The 19,903-nt window shown below is 33.8% G+C and overlaps 1 protein-coding gene across 1 annotated transcript in view; it reads left to right on the top strand.

The window, feature by feature from the left end:
• Positions 1-19,622, top strand: part of LOC144474052 (uncharacterized) — a 56,690-nt gene extending 37,068 nt beyond the window's left edge. Inside the window, exon 2 of the mRNA XM_078188519.1 lies at positions 11,732-19,622. Coding sequence (XP_078044645.1) covers positions 11,732-12,026 — 295 coding nt within the window. The 3' untranslated portion in view covers positions 12,027-19,622. The remainder of the gene's footprint in view (positions 1-11,731) is intronic.
• The last annotated feature ends 281 nt before the right edge of the window (positions 19,623-19,903 follow it).

The following is a 19,903-nucleotide window of genomic DNA, read 5'->3' as shown; positions in this document are numbered from 1 at the left end:
TCTTTTATTTCGAGCAATTTTAATCACTCTTGAGACTGTTTCACACGATCCTCTATATTCATATCCCCCTTTATTTGCTTCTTCGCGTTTATTTCAGACTATATATCATGCACTACTTAATCACATAATAAATTATTTCGAATTCTTAATCACTGTAAATCTAATTTTTATGTAACTTAATTTTTGTTTAGAATTACCAAACATGAAATTAAAGAGGCAATTATTGGTTAAATAGGGTTTTAAACAGTAAACAAAAATTATTAAAATGTAAATACAGAAAGACACGAGCTATACAAATAGTGTCGCATAGGTTTAGCACATTTGGTTAAATATGTTTTAGAAAAGAATAAAGTAGCAACGATTACACAATTGTAGCAAAAAGGAAGCAACTGAAATTTTTAATAGTAAATATATTAAAACGATCCAAGCGTATTTATGCAATCATTTCAGCTTATTAAAATGAACAAAGGAAGTTTGTGTTTATCTTCCGTTCTTTGCACTTTATAAACTTTTCCCTTTTTAAAAGTATCACGAAGTCCGTGGATCTTCTGAATTTTTCAGAAAATAAATCTTCGATGTACCGACCTATTTCGAATTTCTCATTACCATACAGACATTTACTATACTATAAGTATAGACTCAATATTCAGATAATGATCAGGTCTGTACAAGAACTCACTACATACTATCCGATACTTCACGGTATTCGGAGCACAAGCCGTCTAGTTACGTGTAAAAAGAAAATCATTAAAACACCACGCGTTTAGAAATATGTAATTTATGTGCATTACGTATGCATGTATTACGAAGCGTGATTCCAGCAACTGGGCCAAATGCTATACCACAGTTCGATACAAAGTTCGAAGAAAATTTACAGAGGAATATTTTGCATTGTCTAGTGAGGTCGATCATCCTATGACACGATTATTTTCGCGGCTGTGACGGTGCATTTACCAAATGTCCATCGACTTACTGTTTTCCCACAGTAATCGATTGGTTGGATAATTTGACTTGCAAACAGCGTGAGGTGAATAAACAATTCAATAGTTTACTCGATATCACGTAGTATCGCTTTTGATTCTTCTCTATGGTGTAGAAATTTCATTTAGTTTTGTTATAAGAATTTTTTGATATAGTTTTTATTATTTGCTTACGATGATAAACCAAACATAAGCAAAATGATGTACGGTTTGCTAAAAAGGGGATATAATTGCACTGTACGGCAAAGGAATATTGTAGAGTTTTGCACGCGTTTAATATCTTAGAAGTGTCTGAATAATTTGTGATTCTATGTACAGTTTGCAATACGCGTGTTCAGGTAATATTGAATACTACCGCCTCGGCGAAGCAATTGTTTGCTGTTCTAAAGTAATCGCAAAGTAATTCCGGTTGATAGAACTGCGAGCAAATAAAAAAAAAAGGAGTTAATGCCTGTTTACGACGAACCAACCATGATCCCGCACCTACAGGCCGGCACGATAATTACCAGAAGTTTACTTTGTAGGGAAAATGAACGTGTAAAAGTAATATCAATTCGGACAAGCAGGTTAATTAAATATTATCGAACAGTGGAAACGGAACGAGCCCGGGACGTGTAATATCAAATACGCGATTCCTCCTTGAAAATGTTACCGGAATTTTGGAGGTTGTTTATTCGATATTAAATTTCCATTTTTAAGCAATATTTTTTATGTTAATGATGAGAACAGATGGAAATATTTACTTCATATAATCAGAAGAAACAGAATTTTCATTGCATAAAGATTACGATAGAATCATACGCTACGATAATAAAAATAAAATAATAATTAGTACATAAAGAAAATTGCTAGTATTTCAATTTATTTACTTAAAATAATTCAATAATGATTCTACACATGAAATCCAATTTTATATTATATTATTAATCATGAAAACGGTAATATTATGTACAAAAGTATATATTCAGTAATAGATTACAAAAAATGCAAATGAAAGTGTAAAAAAATGGATAAAATCGTTATTAGCAGACGTAAAATCATCGATGATGCTATACAAAATTAATATACTGTGCTGCAGAATTTTTGAAAAACTATGAAACTATTTCACAAAATAAATACATGATAAATGAAGAATACATTGTGTTTTCATATTATCGCTCGTTGTAAAAGCGGTGCACAATGTATGTCGCGTAGATATTTTCAACTTTCTTTTGACCAACTTCGTGCACGTACTATTCTGTGCCAATTTAATTTCTTTCATAAAGTATGGCCGAAGGTTCCGCAAGTCTAATGGACAATTAATTCTCATTTAAGTGTGCTATTACCAGCGCACCGACGATACTTAATAACGATGCATTAGTGTATAAGGATAATTAATTCCTTACAACGGCGTAATAAATATTTATTAAAATAGATTACAAAAATCTGTTATGGCCCGATACTTTTACATGCCGCTATATAGGTTGGCACATAATTCATGGCTCAGACGTAAAGAACTCTTCATGTCGAATTAATTAACCGCGAAGCAAAATTTGGTCCGTAAAAAGTTCTCGTATCAACTTCAATATCGTTTCATTTCACAATTAATATATTTATAATCGAAACTCTCTCGACCAACATGTTCCTTTAAAATTGATTACCTCTATTAATATCGATACAATGGAATCAGCATTGACTATAATATATAATTTGTAATATTTATAAAATTTATAAAATCCGCTGTCTTCATATATTTAAACATATTAACACACTTTCTTAAAACAAAACTCTTTTCATTGAAGAATATAATATTCGTACTTATTGACATAAGTGATGAATCAGTTCCTTTGAATAAAGACGAAGAGTTCGCCAGCTTTAAAATTAAATTAAGCAAAATGTAAAAAGTTTCACTTGATTTTTACAGTATTTAAAGAATTAGGCTTGCACTATGTGATAAAATGAACAATCCTTATGAACCCCCAACAAATCTATAAGCAGAAACCATTAAATATTTGTAAATCTCTGAAATGTACAATGATTTATTTAATTCATATTTAAATAATTTTCAATAACAAATAATATGAAAATTTACGATTCTCAGGGATTTAGAACATAAAAACATTAAAAGTTTCGTAACAGGAAATTATCAAAATTAAAACTTTATCGCGACCGGCTTCCCACTTTAAAGCACTGTACGCTGAGGCCGATTGTAGGGTAAATGCGCGATTATCATCTCGGAAAGCAAGAAAGTCGCAAAAATGACTACGCGCGATCCAATATTTTGCAAGACCTCCAAATTTTGAGCATCGCGGATTGCTTTCCGCCGATCGGAAGTCATGATTATTGGCACGACAAGCAACAATATCATACCGCGGGTGGTCTAGTACTTTCGGCCAATAGTGCATACGGGAATCGTTCGGCTGAGTGGTTCGTACATGCCTCCATGTATAGTAGTATGGGTGGCGGCACGTAAGCGAAGGGAGGGTTCACCTCGATGCGGCGGAACGAGACTGCGGGGGTGGGCCGAGAAGAGAACGCGAAAGGGAATAGGTAATACCGTGGGAAAACAGAAGAAGAGGGTAATCGTAAATAGATGCGGGAGAAAAAAAGAGATACAGGAAAGGGGTAAACGAAGTGGCGAGGGGGATGTAGCGATGATAAAGATAGGGAAAGGAGAACGAGAAAAGCCAGCGGTTGGGAAAGGGGTGAAGCGGCGGAGGTGTGCTGGAAGCTCGGTTCTGCGCACGTGCGGGCCACCGGCACCTCGATCGATCCTCCACGTTCCGAAGAGTCGTTACGAGCCGAGTACCGGTACTCTACGAGTTGGCATATACTAACAGCCGTGCACTGTCAGACCCCGGCCATAGTGCGCTACTCGAAAATTTTCAGCCATACGAAACTAAAGAAACACTCCTTTTAATGACACTCTTTCGTCACTAAATATCGCCCCGCTCTGACGACCCGGCCTCCTGGATTCGGCAGCTCGTTTCGATTCTTCCACCTGACTGCCGCCTGGAGAATACGCTGGAATTATCCGAAGCTATTGGAGGCCGCGATACTCGGGTAATCGAATGATCGCATCCACTCCCGATGGCAGACCCTTTATTAGAGAATATTGAACCTTTTAACCGAAGCTTGCGGGGAAACCGGCTGTTAACGCCGCACAGTATTCCTCACCTTTTATTATCTTTTACAGATATTAAGCAACGTGCTCCTCCTTTCCTTCTCGTTTTCTTTCTCGTATTGTTCCACGGGCTTAGTAGAATTATGTAGCTGGTATTATTGGAAGCCGCAATAATCGAGTCTACGCTGCGTTTCATAACTATAAAACCGCTGAAAAATTTGCAGTTTTTTTATACAGGAGATAACATCTGTCGCTGTAAGTTAATGCATTAACTGAACTACCACATATAATAATATGAATAATAATACGAAGTACTAGTATCTAAAAATGTGGCGTGTCTCCTTGCAACCACTGTGATAATAACGAACGAAGTTCGAAATCGTATAGTGAAACAATACATCTTTTTAGAAGAACAGATTATGTTTACTCGGAAGCATAAAAAGTAACCAAACACGGATTGTTGAAACTATGCAAAATCGAATATTTAAACTCGTTCCGCGCATTTCTAAATTACCGTTATGATTCAATTTTATTGTATTTTGCGTTCATTTTATACACTCTATTAACAATTCTATTAGTTCTATACTTCGGAAACTCTTCTATATGTTTTCCTCTTTTACTGAATGAAATTTGTCTCTTTCTAGAAAAATATCATTTTTCAATGCAATCTCAAATATGGCATTTTATTATTATGAGACGCGATATATTTATTCCCAGTGAAAAAGCCTTTGTTAGAAGCTAGTGAATCATTCAGCTGTTTTCAAGAAAAAGATTTTTTGTTGACATTACTGAGTTTCATTTACCTTCTGTTATCTCCTTTCGAGGAGATTTTTCATCGATATTGTACGGGATGATTGATAACTGTCGATGAATTGTATCAGTGAGATTCGCAATTCAACGATTAGTTGAAAATACCGATAATTGTACAAAAAATGATTGTCAAGATAATATAACCTAAAGAGTTGGTAGGAAATGTTAGTAACTTTATAAAAAGTTAATAAATGCGGACCCATATAGGGTTTCCAAAATCAATAATTAATGTTCAGTATTATACGATCTTAGGCAATGCGAATAAATAGTAACGAACTAACAAATTTATTCCAATTTTGCAAAATTTTGATTAAGATTGTTGCGTTAATATTAAGCGACAGGTGATTGATATATCGATAAGCAATTTTGTAATTTTCCAGTCGAAGTCTAATCAGTGTCGTCATTATGCATATTTGTAGCTCGCCTCATTCCCTTCATAAATATACAAAAGCTTTAGGAAATCAGATCACGACGACGTTAAATTAGAAATTCAGAGAACTTTAATGTACCTCAGTGAAATGTTATTCGTTTTCGAGAAGTCCTTTTCTTTCGATCAAAGAAAAATAACAGTGCGTACTATAAATCCTTAACACTCTACCGGCACGGGTGATTAATTTTGATCCACATTGCGTGTTTATCGCAAAATGACTCGTTGAATCTACAATTCACGATGCATAAATTTCAAAGCAGTATAAGAGGTTTTATTCATAATTGAATATTTATCAGAGCCGAGTGCTACAAATTCTCTGAATTAATCATTCAGACAACTGTCAATTCTTATATCCATAATTTTCTAACATCGTAAAGGTACTTTTCCAACAACGCATAAAAAATTAATGAATTACTTAATTTTGAATAAACTGCTTAATTCTGTATGAATTGTTTAATTTTAAGTGGACTGTCAACGTTAGAAAGCGTTGACATTTATGTTATTATATATTAACTGTCTTATGCTATTATGTTATACTAATTTTAATAATAATATACATATATTATGATCAATAGTCACTTCTTCTGGACATCGCAGAGCACACTACGTAGATATGTACTTACGTTTTAGTAGTTCACATGCGTATCGTCCGGTTTATTCTCAATGTATTACTTAATTTTGTGTGAATTCTCATTAAGACATTATGATTAAGAAAATCCTGAATAAAGAAAAAGTCCGGAGTTTCGAGGATTGTTTGTCTCAGACCTTTCGCTTTCAACAGCGCATACGCACAATCGAGATCGCAAATAATGGAAAGACAAAGAACGCAATCGGGGGAGGTAATAAATCATAAAAGCGAAGAACTATAGCCAGAGCTGAGTACAAGTTTTTAATTTTCATCGTCGGAAAAACGGGGAACCTTGAAATCCGTTGAATATCGGTATTGATTTATTGCCGATTTAATGAGACACGATGCGTCTAACGAAGCAAAGGGGAGTATCGCACACAACAAGCAAAATATTGTTCAGATCCGGAACGGTGGCTACTCGCGACCGAATCAACAGGGAGTCATTCACGTTGAATGAAAAACCCCGGGTTCCGGCGAGCCTTTGATCGATTATTCATATTTCACAATCGACGTGTTTGTCTGGAAACGAAAAAGAATAATGGCATCAGTTGCCATGGAATACATCGCTGTCTTTGTTTCAAGTAGAAACGTATACGCGTATTTCTTCGTCGATTTCATAAATTATTACCAATGACGATTACCAATTCAATGCGAAATCGTTTGTTCGGTCGATTTGCCGTATAAAATGATGAGAAACTTCTTTTCTCGAACATGGTTTTAAGTTTGTTCGCATCGGCGGAGTGTAGATTTCCATACGAATGCGGCGAGTCTAAAATCTCAGGAAATTGGGAACCGCGTAAATGAATGAAATAATTATTTTGTGTGATATATTTTTTATTAATAAGTTGCCTAGATGTAAATTGAAGTTTTTCAATGTTTCATAGTTATCGTTAGTGTTTAACCCTCGATGCTCCAAAATCTTTACATGGATATACAAAATTTATATAATTCGAAGCCAGCAAATAACGATAGCGATACTCGGATTTTTTAAATTAAAATTGAAAATTGTGATTTCATAACGTTACTGACGACAAAATCCATTGCTAATCAAAAATCCAAATGCTAAAAATTAAATGAAGTCTAAGTTACACCGAGCCAAAAATCGATTGAGTAAAGTTTTGCTTTGTTTTATTTATATTTAACTTTATTTAATTTATGTCTATTATTAAAATACTTATTATTTATTTATTAAAATACTTTACTATATTACTTTACTCAAAACATCAGTTTTATCATGAATATATAAAATGCGACGAGACGAAGCTACAATTTATGTCCGACTTTAAATTATGCATCGAATAACATTTTTAATTACATAGTGAAATCTATTTATTAAATATTATTCGATCGCCATCATTCCATGAAATAAATATAAAACTGCAGAATGGATTGCAGGAATCATCTACATTATATAAAACGTAGCAGAAAAAATTGTTTTAATATATGCACTGCGGAACATTGGAACATGAGAAATTCTAGGTACTCTCTTTTCATAATGTATGTTCGATGCGCTAGCACATAAAAGAGGAATAACGTACGGTCGGGGCGACACTTGAACTCCATATGTTGTTACATCTTTATTGCTTAAAACCACAAGAAGCTTTGCACTCCGCCTAATGCCACATGTGTGTCACGTAATGAAAGGTATCGGCGCTTCTCTTAACCTTCGTTCGCAATACAGCGTTGCGACAAATCTGGTTGCTTGGCGAACTCGTTCCAGGCGTGGAGACAGTGGCAACGAAAACGGTTAGGTAACCGACGAGGTGGTTCGTCGTTATGGTTCGGAAACCGGACGAAATCATCGGTAGACATTGCGAGCTGTTATCGCGCCTCGTGGCGTTCTACTTCTATACGTTTTTTACGGGCGGTTTACATGCAACCTGTAATTTCAGTCAATTAGGGTGCTTAAAGGGTTACATGCATCTAGAGATGATAAAAGCAAATTGGAAATTTTACACTTTGGAATCACTTACTTCTTCTTATTTGAGGAAACCCCATTTTTGAGAATAATTAAATGTTATTTAATGTTATTTAATGTAATTAAAACCAATCTCTGGCGCTTGTCACAAAAAAAGTCATGTGATAATTTTGATAATAATAATATCGGAAGTTTCTGGATCTTTACTTGAGTAAAGTAAGTTTGCAAATGCAGAGTAGTTTGCAAATGCATTGTAAGATATAATGTTTGATTTGCACCTACATAGAATTCTTATCTTCACTGTATTTAGGAGGTGTATGGATGTATAGAGGTATATGGATAATATAGTGGTGCATAACATTCGCACGAGCATACGAAGCTAATTTAACCACGCAGATTTATGTCACGTTTAGTTTAATGTTGAATATTTGCGTAGCTATAGCGCCACATTTTATATATTCCAAAAATTTCAATCAAGCTTACTTTAGTTTTGGTTTTATCTGAAGTCTAATGTAGTACTCAACAAATACGATTTCTGTAAACACCTTGTACAGAAAAGTGTACGAATTAATAATACATGCATAGCTTTCAAATATATATTTCATTTTCAGAACTAATTAATCGGTAATGTTACTTTTCATAAAAATTAATCGAACGTATATTTTGCAAGAGATTTCCTGACTATTTTAAAACAAGGAGATCGGGCAGATATGCAAACTTATAAACTGGTTTCACGCCTACCGGAACATTATGTATGCTACCGATTCAATGTTTTACGCAAAATTCTATTAACTTGATTCTAATTTCGCATAATAAGTTGGTATAGAATTTAATTATCATAGGGGTTCTCTTTTTTAAATTACTTTGTATATTAGAAGTACTCATTCGAAGAAACGATCGTATACATTTGCAACATTATTGAAATAGCATTTTACGCTTCATTATATTTGTTGCCTTTCTTGTTTTCTCATAAATATTTCGGCTTACTTATTGTAACAAATATTAGAAATCTCTATTTTAAACTTCTGCAAATTGTTTCAATTATTTGTACTTAGCGTAAGATGTAAAAAGTCTCTTAAATACATAAAATCCATATGGAAGTAACATAAGTGAAAATAATGTGCACAATTATGGAATCAAAGCAACATTTACATTTTTGCCGATATTTAAACCAAAACTAAAAAAAGCTATATTTGTATTTCTACCTTTATTTCTGTTTCGTATTTCTATATTTTATTATTTTTATTTTTCTATTTTGTATTCTTTTTATTATTATTATTTCTCAGAAGTATTCTTATATTATTTCTTTTATATAATAGAAATACACTAATATGGTGTTTTGTTAAGTTTTAATATCACCAAAAATATAAATGTTACTTTGGGTCTATAATTATTTACATCATCGTATGTACCTCATATTTATCTTAGTCATGGAAAAACTTCGTTTATTTATAATGCACAAATTCCGTCACCGAAAATTCTGAATATTATTTTCCTGAAATGATGAACGAGCATGACGTTTCGCGAGACGAAACCTTGTCCTTGTTTCAATTAAAGCGACACAGTTGCGGGATAAAAAAACAACATGATCCAGTTCTCTTCTCTTTGCATTAGCCCCCATTCGGCGCGGCATATGAAAATAATTCGGTTAATAGGAACGGAGGAGGAGACGTAGACAGGATGACAGATTTATCAGTCGTTTAGCATCGGCGAAAAATAGCGGCTTTAATCCTCGACAAAATGAACACCATGATCTCGTTAGCCACACTGCACACCGTGGAAATGAAAAACTCCGAATCGGATCGGCGAATCACGGAGATGCGTAATTACCGGTTACTGCGGGGACGGGGTTGATTTGCATTTCGATGCAATTACCATCCAACGGCGTAATCTCATTTACGTCGATTATTATGGCTCGCGAAAGCTCGCGAAATGTCATTCTTGTAGCTTACACACGTATGCGATGTCTTGTGTAATGAATATTAATCCTCCGCTCAATCGTGTCACTTCTTTACGACGTTGCTAGACGTTTTTATTTCAACGTAAACAAAATTTTCAATCACTACGTTCTTGTTTAAATAATTGCTTGACATCACTGAAGTCCTAACACATTATACGCGTGTAATTAGATACAAACAACTCCTTGGTGTGCTGTTTCCATGTAGTGAGTAAATGTGTAGGAGGTAACTTAGGAATAAAATTGTTTAACAATTTAACTGACACGTTAGGGGTCTCAAGAATTTCATAAAATTAGAAAACTTTATTTAAACAAATGGAAAATGCAAATCTTGCATTTTGTGGATCTTAATGACGTGAGACACTATTCCGTCATCCACACATAGATAACGTGACAGTGAATGTATCGTGCTGATTGCACGATATTTGTTCTAATATCTAATTATTAATATCAGATATCTAATAAAATATATTATTTATAACTAATTTTTCACTATAATTGATGCAAAATAGAATTGTATAAATGATCTCAGTAATATAATATTATTATTAGTGATTACTATTATGACAGTGATTAATATAAAAAACAGGGTAGTGAATAACATTTTAGTTGTATAATTAATTACATATTGAAAAATATATTATTGTATTCTTAGTTTATTAGACACGGGTTAAATGCTCTACATATACATTCCTATTAAATATAGGTAGTACATATATGTACGAAGCATTGGAATGCGAGTATGAAGTAGAAATATAAGACAAAAAATTGATATAATTATTTGTAGTGTCACAACATCAACTTCCGGTCTTTAGAAACAATTGCAGTTATTTGGTACTTTTTTCTCATACGTAAAATCATATTGCTAATCATCGATAAACCTGATGTGATTTTTATGATATTTAGTTTCCCTTTCACTTCAGTACTTCAGCGGTCGAGAAGTACGAAATGTATGTAACACGTTCGATACACTGCTTTACAAATTATAGAGTCGATGATGAAGAAATCATTTCCTTCGTTTTGTTTCGTATAGAACCAATTACATCAAATTGTTCCGTTGCCAATATATAAAACCCCGACACTAATCTCCTTTACAATAATGTGCATTATTCATAACAAATTTAGGTAATGACAAATTATGTCCGTATTGTTAGAATTTCGATCTAACTTTTATACCCTCTTCAATTTAGACTTCAATGGCAAAAATAATACAAATGGTATAGCGTAAATTGAAAATTATCGAAACAGAATACATTTTAGTCAAAGTCCCGAAGCTTTAACCATATAAAATTGAAGTAATTAATATACGCCTAACAGATTTTAGTAACATATTACTACAAAACTCTGAAAAAGAAATGGATAAATATTTTATCGCACTGTAATGCTGACAAAGAATGATTTAAAGATAATTTACATAATTTAAGGCTATTAATAAAATTCCGATTCCAAAAATTCATAGTATATACTCATTAATCGACATAATCAGTCAAAAGTTATTTTTATAACTCTAGAGAATAGAGAAGTAAATTTATTTCGTTAAAAAGATCACTTATTTTTAAAACAACGTTCTCAATTATTACCTGTCCCAAGCCTAGAAGACAAATAAAGCTTTTCATGTTCAATAATAAACAATGTAACTCTCATATTGCATGATTCATTCTCTCTTCCGTTCTTTATAATCCTCAAGAATATTTAAACCTGACCTCCCCTCGTCAGTACACGTTCGTAACAGCCAGCCCTCTTGCAAAATAATTAAGGTCATGTTCCACCATCATTTCCCATATGGTATATTTAAAACCCGCAATTGAAATCATGGTTGTCGAACGCCCACGCGAGGCGAATACATAAGTTGCGATCCAATAAACGTTGTGAAAGTAATCGTACGATTCTCTTCTTGGTTTCTAGTCAAAAAAGGCAACAACAGCAGTATCATCACCAACAACAGCAGCAGCAGCAACAACAACAACAACAAGAGCAGCAGCAGCATTTTCATCAGCAACAACGACAAAATCAGCGTCAGTATCATCATCAAAATCAGCTTCAACATCAGTATCAAGATCAGCATCAGGGCCACAATCAAAATCAACATTCGCGACCACATCCACAACCACATGCGCATCAACGCCAACATCAGCATCAGCACCAACATCAACATCAACACCAGCATGCCTCCTGGCACAGGACCACTTTAGCATCCTGACCACGGTAACCTTGACCCTGACCACAAGCCAAGTATTAGTCGTGCTGTACATGGAGAAAGGATTTCCACTAGCCCAGAATACGTATCGACAAGATTCCTTTTGCGGTCCCGCCTCAAAAAGAATCCTAAAAGTGCTATCGCGACGAAGGGAACGCGGAGCAAGCCTGCAACCAGTGTTTCAACACACTCCGAGCATCTATTTCCCCGGCTTCTCCGTGATTCTCTTCGTCAGAGCTCTCGTCCCTTTGATCATCTTTGACGCATAGGTTTCTCTGCGCGCCGTGGACACTCTGTCGAGTGATTCTGCACTCTTCGTAATTTCTTCTGTGAGAAGTTTTTATCGCGAGTCCGTTTATCGAGTCCTCCTGTTGCTCGATACTACAAGGCTCTTTCGAACCTTGCAACTTTGATTGCCAAATTTTCATGCCTCTGTCTCGCCGGTAAAAGGGCCCAGCTATTTTGTTGTTTAACGCTTCGATCGCATAGTCATTTGCTTCGCTATTACTACGCCGTTCTATTCATAAATGGTGCCGTGAGATTTACTTTACTTTGAATCTGTTGCAAATCAAGTTAATTGCTTTATAAATGGGTCACATGATTTTGACGAGGTTGGAACCCGGAGAAACTGCAATAACACGTCAATGAAAAAGCTATTGTAATATTTCGTTGTAGACTGTAAGGACTCCCGTATTTGTAAGGGTTTGTGTAATTATTCGACTGCGGATTTTATGCATTTATGGCAAAAATGAGTGGACCAGATGCAAAAAGCAGGCTCTGTTACAAAAATTTAACGATTTCATTATATTATTTATAACTCATTGAAACGATTCAAAACGTAGCCAAATGTCTAATGATAACATTTTTATTTTGCATAAAGATCCGTAGTCTAGTAATCATCATCACAGAATCTCAAGAACATCTCACTCTTGTTATTTATGTTATTCTAACGATGCTGACAATTAAGTTTTGATTTTAAAAGTACCACTTGCGACGGCCAATTGAAATGTTGAAAAATTCTGTATTGATCACCGCATAGATTTCGTAATGTAAAAACAGTGATAGATAACATATTAAGACTCCGTAAAAAATTTCTTTCGGATACTTTTAAGCTTCGTTTATTACTGCATGTAGAAATTTGTTTTCCAAATATTATTCCAATGTTATTACGTTTACCTCTGAGTTGCTGCATAATTCTGCGAATTATTAGAGAAGAATAATTTATAAACAATTCGTTATCCTTTATTTTCATGTTTTGAATCTACAGGAATGAAAGATTATGACTTCGGTGCAATAGGCGGTCATTTTTGCCGGAATTGATATTTTATTGGACGTGGTTTTACACCTGCGTACGTAAGGCAATGTCGGGTTCGTGAACATTCGAACGCAAAAGCTGCGACTAATTGTAAAGGCAAAATTACATGCAACGAACAGGCTGCGGATTTTATGCATTCATGAGAAAGATACACAATTATAATTTAAAATAGTAGGGACATTCAAAGAATTGACGTGTATCAAATACATCGCTTTCAACTTGTCAGAGTTATTAGTAATTCCTAAGTGGTTGATGATGTTTCTTACAAGAAATGCACAACATTTTGATTTCACACGAAGATCCGCAGTCTAACGATGAAGGAACATCTCGTTGACATTAAATAAGAAGCACGCGAATCCGGAAGTCGAAATTGTGCGAATTGATATTAATCGAGTAATCCAGAATCGAGAAAAACGATCAGCTTGCACAGATTGCTGCGAGATGTGACTCACTCGTTCCTTTTAGAAGAAGTAGAACAATCCAACGTAGTGAGTAGCAAAAGGTATTTACCTGCAGACGGATAAAGTGTTAAGATTCTGGTAGAGATAAAGCGTGAATTCCGTGCAGGGTGTAAATAAAAATCACGTATTTCTCGTGCTGTGCGTAGTGCAATGTATCATAAATGGATGCGTTTTTATTGATATGCAATGCAACTTTGCAACAGGCAACTGTAGACGAATAATACGGTGGTACAAGTTATTTTCCGAACACTGTAAGATCATTATATTTTACATCGTGTTTGCTGAAGCGCGCGATACTTTTACGAATTAGGATCTCGATATTTTATGAGTGTAGAGTGAAGAACAAGTATCGTTGACATATACAAGGCTAATACTACCGTTGGATAATCGGAATTACACGAACGGAAAGTATATAGTATATATTTTATATACTACAACTTAATAACAGTATTTTCAAGTAGATCGTTTTACTACCGTACTCAAGTTTCATTAGACGTCATCTGTAGAGAGTCGCGATTGTAACGTCTAGTAAGGAGGTGTTTTACGAGAAGGGTGTCTTGACCTTGTAAATGACAATGCATTTGATCTTTACTTTGGAACCCAGTACGCGCTTGAAATTTTAATTCGATAGTTTTTAAATATTGACGATATGGTTCAAAAAGATTCAAACACTGTTGTATATTTCACATTCAATCTATTCTATCGATAGCAACGTCAACTTTGTCAACGAGCAATTGCACGACTCATAATACATCATTGCATAAATAGAATATTTTGAGATGATCGATGTCACAAAAATCTAAAACAATTATTTAGTAATGTCTTTTAATGATAACAATGCAGAAAATATCCACAAAATTTTGTCAAAAATTAGCCTTCTTTGTACTTCTTCAGTCTAAATTGCCTTTTCAATATCTTAAATACAATTATTTAATTTGTTCGTTAGAGTGATCCCAAAACAATTGTAAAAAGTTTGAATTATTTAAAACTCTAGTTTCACGATTTACAGAATCAGTTATACAATTTTTAGAACTATTTTTGCAATTTAAAAACTATTTTTAAACGAATGTGAAGTGGATTATTAAAGAGAATTCTATTTCATTAATCAGTATTTTTTGAAAAGCCTGATTAAGAATTCTCATTAATTTTGCATTGATGTTGAAAATTGTTAACGATTAAATCAAAATCGCGGACCATCGATGGTTCGCAAAACACAAAACGACTCACACAACTGATAAGACCAACAGATAAAAATTGAGAATACTATTCCCACGAAGTATGTTACTTTTGTTTAAAATCTGTTAGTGACATAATTCCATAAAACGTATTTTCATAACGATTTCTTTCGTTATTTCAGAATAAACATTTCTTTCGAAAACAGTACCTGAATTGAAAACAAAAACTACAAATGGGTTCTAACAAGTATTTTCTAGCGTAAGAAAGAAAAGAAAATGAAATTCCAGACAAGAAAAATTAATCAAAGAACGACTTGTAATAGTTAACTGAAAAATAGTCAATTTAATTGTAAATGGTACCAGTCACCCTTCTAAGATACAATTAGAAACTAAATATCGCTTTCAACCGAACTATTCGTACAGCACGAAAAGTTAAGCATATATGTTCGACTATCTTCGCAGAATCTTTAGTTGCGTAGTGAAAATTAACGACTGTTACGGTTAGTAACAAAATATTAATTCTATTATAGGTACAAGATTTGTTTGAATGTTCCCTATTGTCTAATTTAATTCGAAAGTTACGTTTTACATTGAATTTTGTTCTTTGCTTTGTTCTTGCGTTCTTCGAACAAGCAACATTATTGTTACTCGACCACTGTTGCAATTTGTTCATAGGATATATAACTTTCATGACGAGAATCCGACGAACAAGCCGCTGGTGTTTAAGTAAACCAACGTGCAATAACTTCGTCATGTGAACTTTTCATAAGAAATACTTGCAGTCCGATCGGGTCAAGTATCTACGAAATATTAAAATTGAATATATTTCGCTACCTCGTTGCATATAAGTCCGAAATATGAACTCCATGGTTATATTACTCACTTATCCAGAACTAAAAGAAGTCATTGTCGAGACAAATTAGCAATTTGCAACGTTGCGTCTAGCAAGACGAAGTTACATAAAGATTTATTAACTTAACAATTGGCGTATATTAATGACGAAGCTGCACAAGTTCTAACACATAAAGTTACCGCGGTGATCGTTGATACAACAATCCCTAGGAACATTTCAGCAAAATCAAAGTTGTTTTAAACATTTCGCGTAATCTAGCAGACAAATTTCATTTAAAAATCTTCGTCGTGCCTCGAAATCGATGGAGACTTTCGTATCGCTTGTCACGAAGGACTTAATATAGCCGTCGCTAATTGGGTCAAATCAATTTTTTACAACCTAAATCCGCCGAGGTTTCAATTGACCCGTGTGCTCGTTCTTTAACAAAAGTTTGATCAGAAATGTATTTCCATGGAAGGTTAAAGAACGATTTCGAAATGTAAGCATATTGATCGCATAAACGCCCAATCTGTTGAGCATCGACAGAATATGACACAAATGCCGGCAACATTAATCGCGCGACTAACCGCGTGACGTTTTTAACGACCAATAAACCAAGACAGCAGTCAAAACTGAATCTATACTTTGCCGAGCTGCTTCGTACGACGAAGCACGCATGAAATGGTAGTCTTTGATATTAGTTATTTACCGAATACGAATACGTCATGTGATTTAATGTACTCCGATCTGTAGAACTAAGTCTCGCGACAAAACCCACACGTCGACCGAATGCTTAAATTTAACGCGATCTGCGTCAGTTTTAAGATTTCCAATTTAGTAACTCAATAATAACGAACAAGAAACCTCGTTTCTTGACGCATACATACAAGTAGCTTCATTTCCAAACATTCATTACGAAACATATCATACATATACAGTGTAAATAATTACCATTTTTTATTACATTATAAAGCGTCCCTCCTGTGTGCTACAAAAATACTTGTAAACAATAGGTGAAGAAGCAACGGAATCAGATTTCCTTTCGTCAAATTTACAAGTAGCCGCGATTGTTGAATAAATTATTTTCGATACCTTTTAGGCTCCGTAAGCGCTTGAACGAATATATGTTACGCAAACAAGATTAGTCACTTTTTGCACAGGCGATGTAGATACATACATATGCCAAACATCCATACGTTTGGATCGAAAGAGTTCAAAACACTCTTTAATTTTCTGAGAGAGTGAATTATTCGTCTGTTCGTTTTATTGCTTGCAAACGCGACTCTGACAAGTGAGATCGAAGTGATTCAGACTATTTCAGACACGATCTATGGCACGACCGTGCGTTGAGGAAACGGGAAAAAATGTGACTATGCGCGTCTGAAACGACGAAAATAGGTGCTATTCGATAGTTAAATGGGAACGAAAAAATGTATTTCGACGAACAAAAGGCACGGGAAAAGCGTATAGGTAGATCTTTTAGGTAGAAAATATTTTACATATTGTATACATAGGACACACAGATGTACCGCGTAACAATGTATGCACAATTAAAGTGCACCTATTAAAGATAACTTCTAAATAACGTTTCTTGGTGGTTGTCAATCATTTGCGAACAAATGTCGATTTATAATCACACACATTCGATCAATTATAATCCGATGCAATTCGATGAATTTCAACTTATTCCGATCGTATTTTTACAATTATTATTTGATTCACTTATTTACCGTCGTCTGTATTTAATAAATCAGATCGAAATCGTAAATATCTTACATTTACAATATTTAAAAAGAATACACGAAATAGAATCAGCTTCACAGCTGTAAAATTTTAATTTTGCCATCCTGTGATCTTTGAACAATGCGATAGTAACGTTCTGACAGTACTGTGCATGTAAGAAAATTTAATTACGACCTTTCACTTGAGGAAAAATAGATAAATTAAATGGAAATCTAATTAACATCTTCAAAGGCGTTAAATAAATATCAAATGAACTTTGTCATAATATTGGTATATCCTGCAATTTAGACAAGATCAACAGTAATTTTTCGTGTTATGTAACACAATTTCAAACACACTCTCACTTATATTTTAATTGGTTTAGAGATACTCATAACTTTCACAATGTCGGATTTTAATGATGAAAGACGTAATATGAGCATCATAACACGATATCTATTAATCATTCATGACAGAAAAAGTACTTGAATAGCTATATTGTGTTTCTTTTCTATAATATTGTTAGCGATTATTCAACATAGTAACTGAACATTAATGACAAAAATCAATTACGACATCGCTTTCACTATCTGAACACCTGACGAGATATTATACTTTATTAAGTTCCTTATTTCTTATTCAAATAAATTCGGAGTTTCAGTCACACTACTCCGTGTCCGATGAATTAACGGACTTGATTTGCTAATTAAATCAACTGCAAATATATGGTAATATTTCCGATATGATGATTAAATATTATTCGTGAACGTTTGTATCAAGTTCGCAAATATCATGGAAACAAACACCAAGAAAGTCGATTTGCGATGAGATTGACAGAAGAGCACCTCCGACATTTGTACCAGACGAGGTTTTGTAACGGAATTGTATACTATTAACGCGCGCATAAAAATAGATGATACATACATTCGATGTCCGAATATAGTTCCCGATTTGCAGTTAACAAGTTGCCGTGTAATATCGTTGTTCTCCGGAGATTCATAGTAGTTTTGATCAATAAAAGGAAAAGATATCCTGTATAATGCAAAGGACAGGTGGACGTGTTAAATAACTCAGCATACCGTCAGCCTTGCAATCTCAACAAATTCAGTCACTCCATTATCCAGAGGATGAACAAATTCTTTTTGTGCTGAGAATCACTAAAACATCAGAGATGTTAAGGAAATATTCGTTCATCATATGAATTAATATTTTACAAGACATCATTCGTTTTTTACTGTAAAAATATAACTTTCACAATAACCGAATTACTCTGTGGTAGTGTAAATTTAACTGTAGTTAAACTTACATTTCACTCTACATTTAACATTGAGTACTTACTTAGAAAACGTAGAAACAAATAATTGTATAAAATTTTAAAAAGAATTAATAAGAATGACTGTGTCAAGAGAAATACCTCATTCGTCACACTAATATCAAGCATAATTACATAGTGCATTCATCAGTAATATCTTGAATATTTCATTTTCATGATCAAAAATTGAAAAGTGCTATTTATGGCAAATTTTATGGCGAACAGATTTTTAATTGATCCGCTGGAAAAAAAAGTAAAAAGTAAAAAGCTAAGTAACGTAAGAGATACAAAAGTTTCTCCTAAAAAATGTCGAGATCTGTGGAAAACAAGTTATTTGGGCGTCCATTGTGCAACTGAACGGATCTCATTAATAAAAAGATAATAATATGCCTTGTATATTTTTATTCAAACTAATTATACTTACGAAGCATTTAGATAGACTGACAAGAAACTCGACATCGTGTTTACTGCGATCGTGGTTCAAAATATTAATTATTATCACTACCCTTACTACCAAGTAACACGTGGAATGTATAGATTTGTACTTGTTTGTTTATTTATTGTTAGGTAGCGAACACAAAAAAAAGAATGAAAATGAAGCCGCAAATAAAGTAGTTGTGGCACGAGGAAGATCGAAACTTTTAGATCATCCTTGACTGTTTAGCCTTTAGATTTTATTAGCTATATAAGAACGACTAAAACATTATTTTGTTGATATATATTGTACGACATTATTGATTATAAATCATGAATAATCTGTAAATATACGAGACCAACGCAAAGTTGTTTATTTTTTTTGGATGAGCATCCGTAAAAACCTTATAATATTAAGTTATGTCGAGTTAAACAGAAATGTTTAACATCTGCTTCCTCGAATGTACAAATTATTATTACATTCGTCAATTTCCATAATCTGAAGATAATCATAAAATATTTTCATTGCCTAAACCTGTTTTATTGTAAATTCTTTGATAACAATCAAACCAAAATGTTGTTTTCTGTGCATTATTGTATTAACCTTTATAAAAAGATTCCGAATGTTCTGAAACATCATCATATTGAA

This window comes from Augochlora pura, chromosome 8 (genome assembly GCF_028453695.1).
Source record: "Augochlora pura isolate Apur16 chromosome 8, APUR_v2.2.1, whole genome shotgun sequence".
Classification (NCBI taxonomy): domain Eukaryota; kingdom Metazoa; phylum Arthropoda; class Insecta; order Hymenoptera; family Halictidae; genus Augochlora; species Augochlora pura.
The sequence above is the reverse complement of the archived record's forward strand: the minus strand, read 5'-3'. Positions and strand labels throughout refer to the sequence as shown.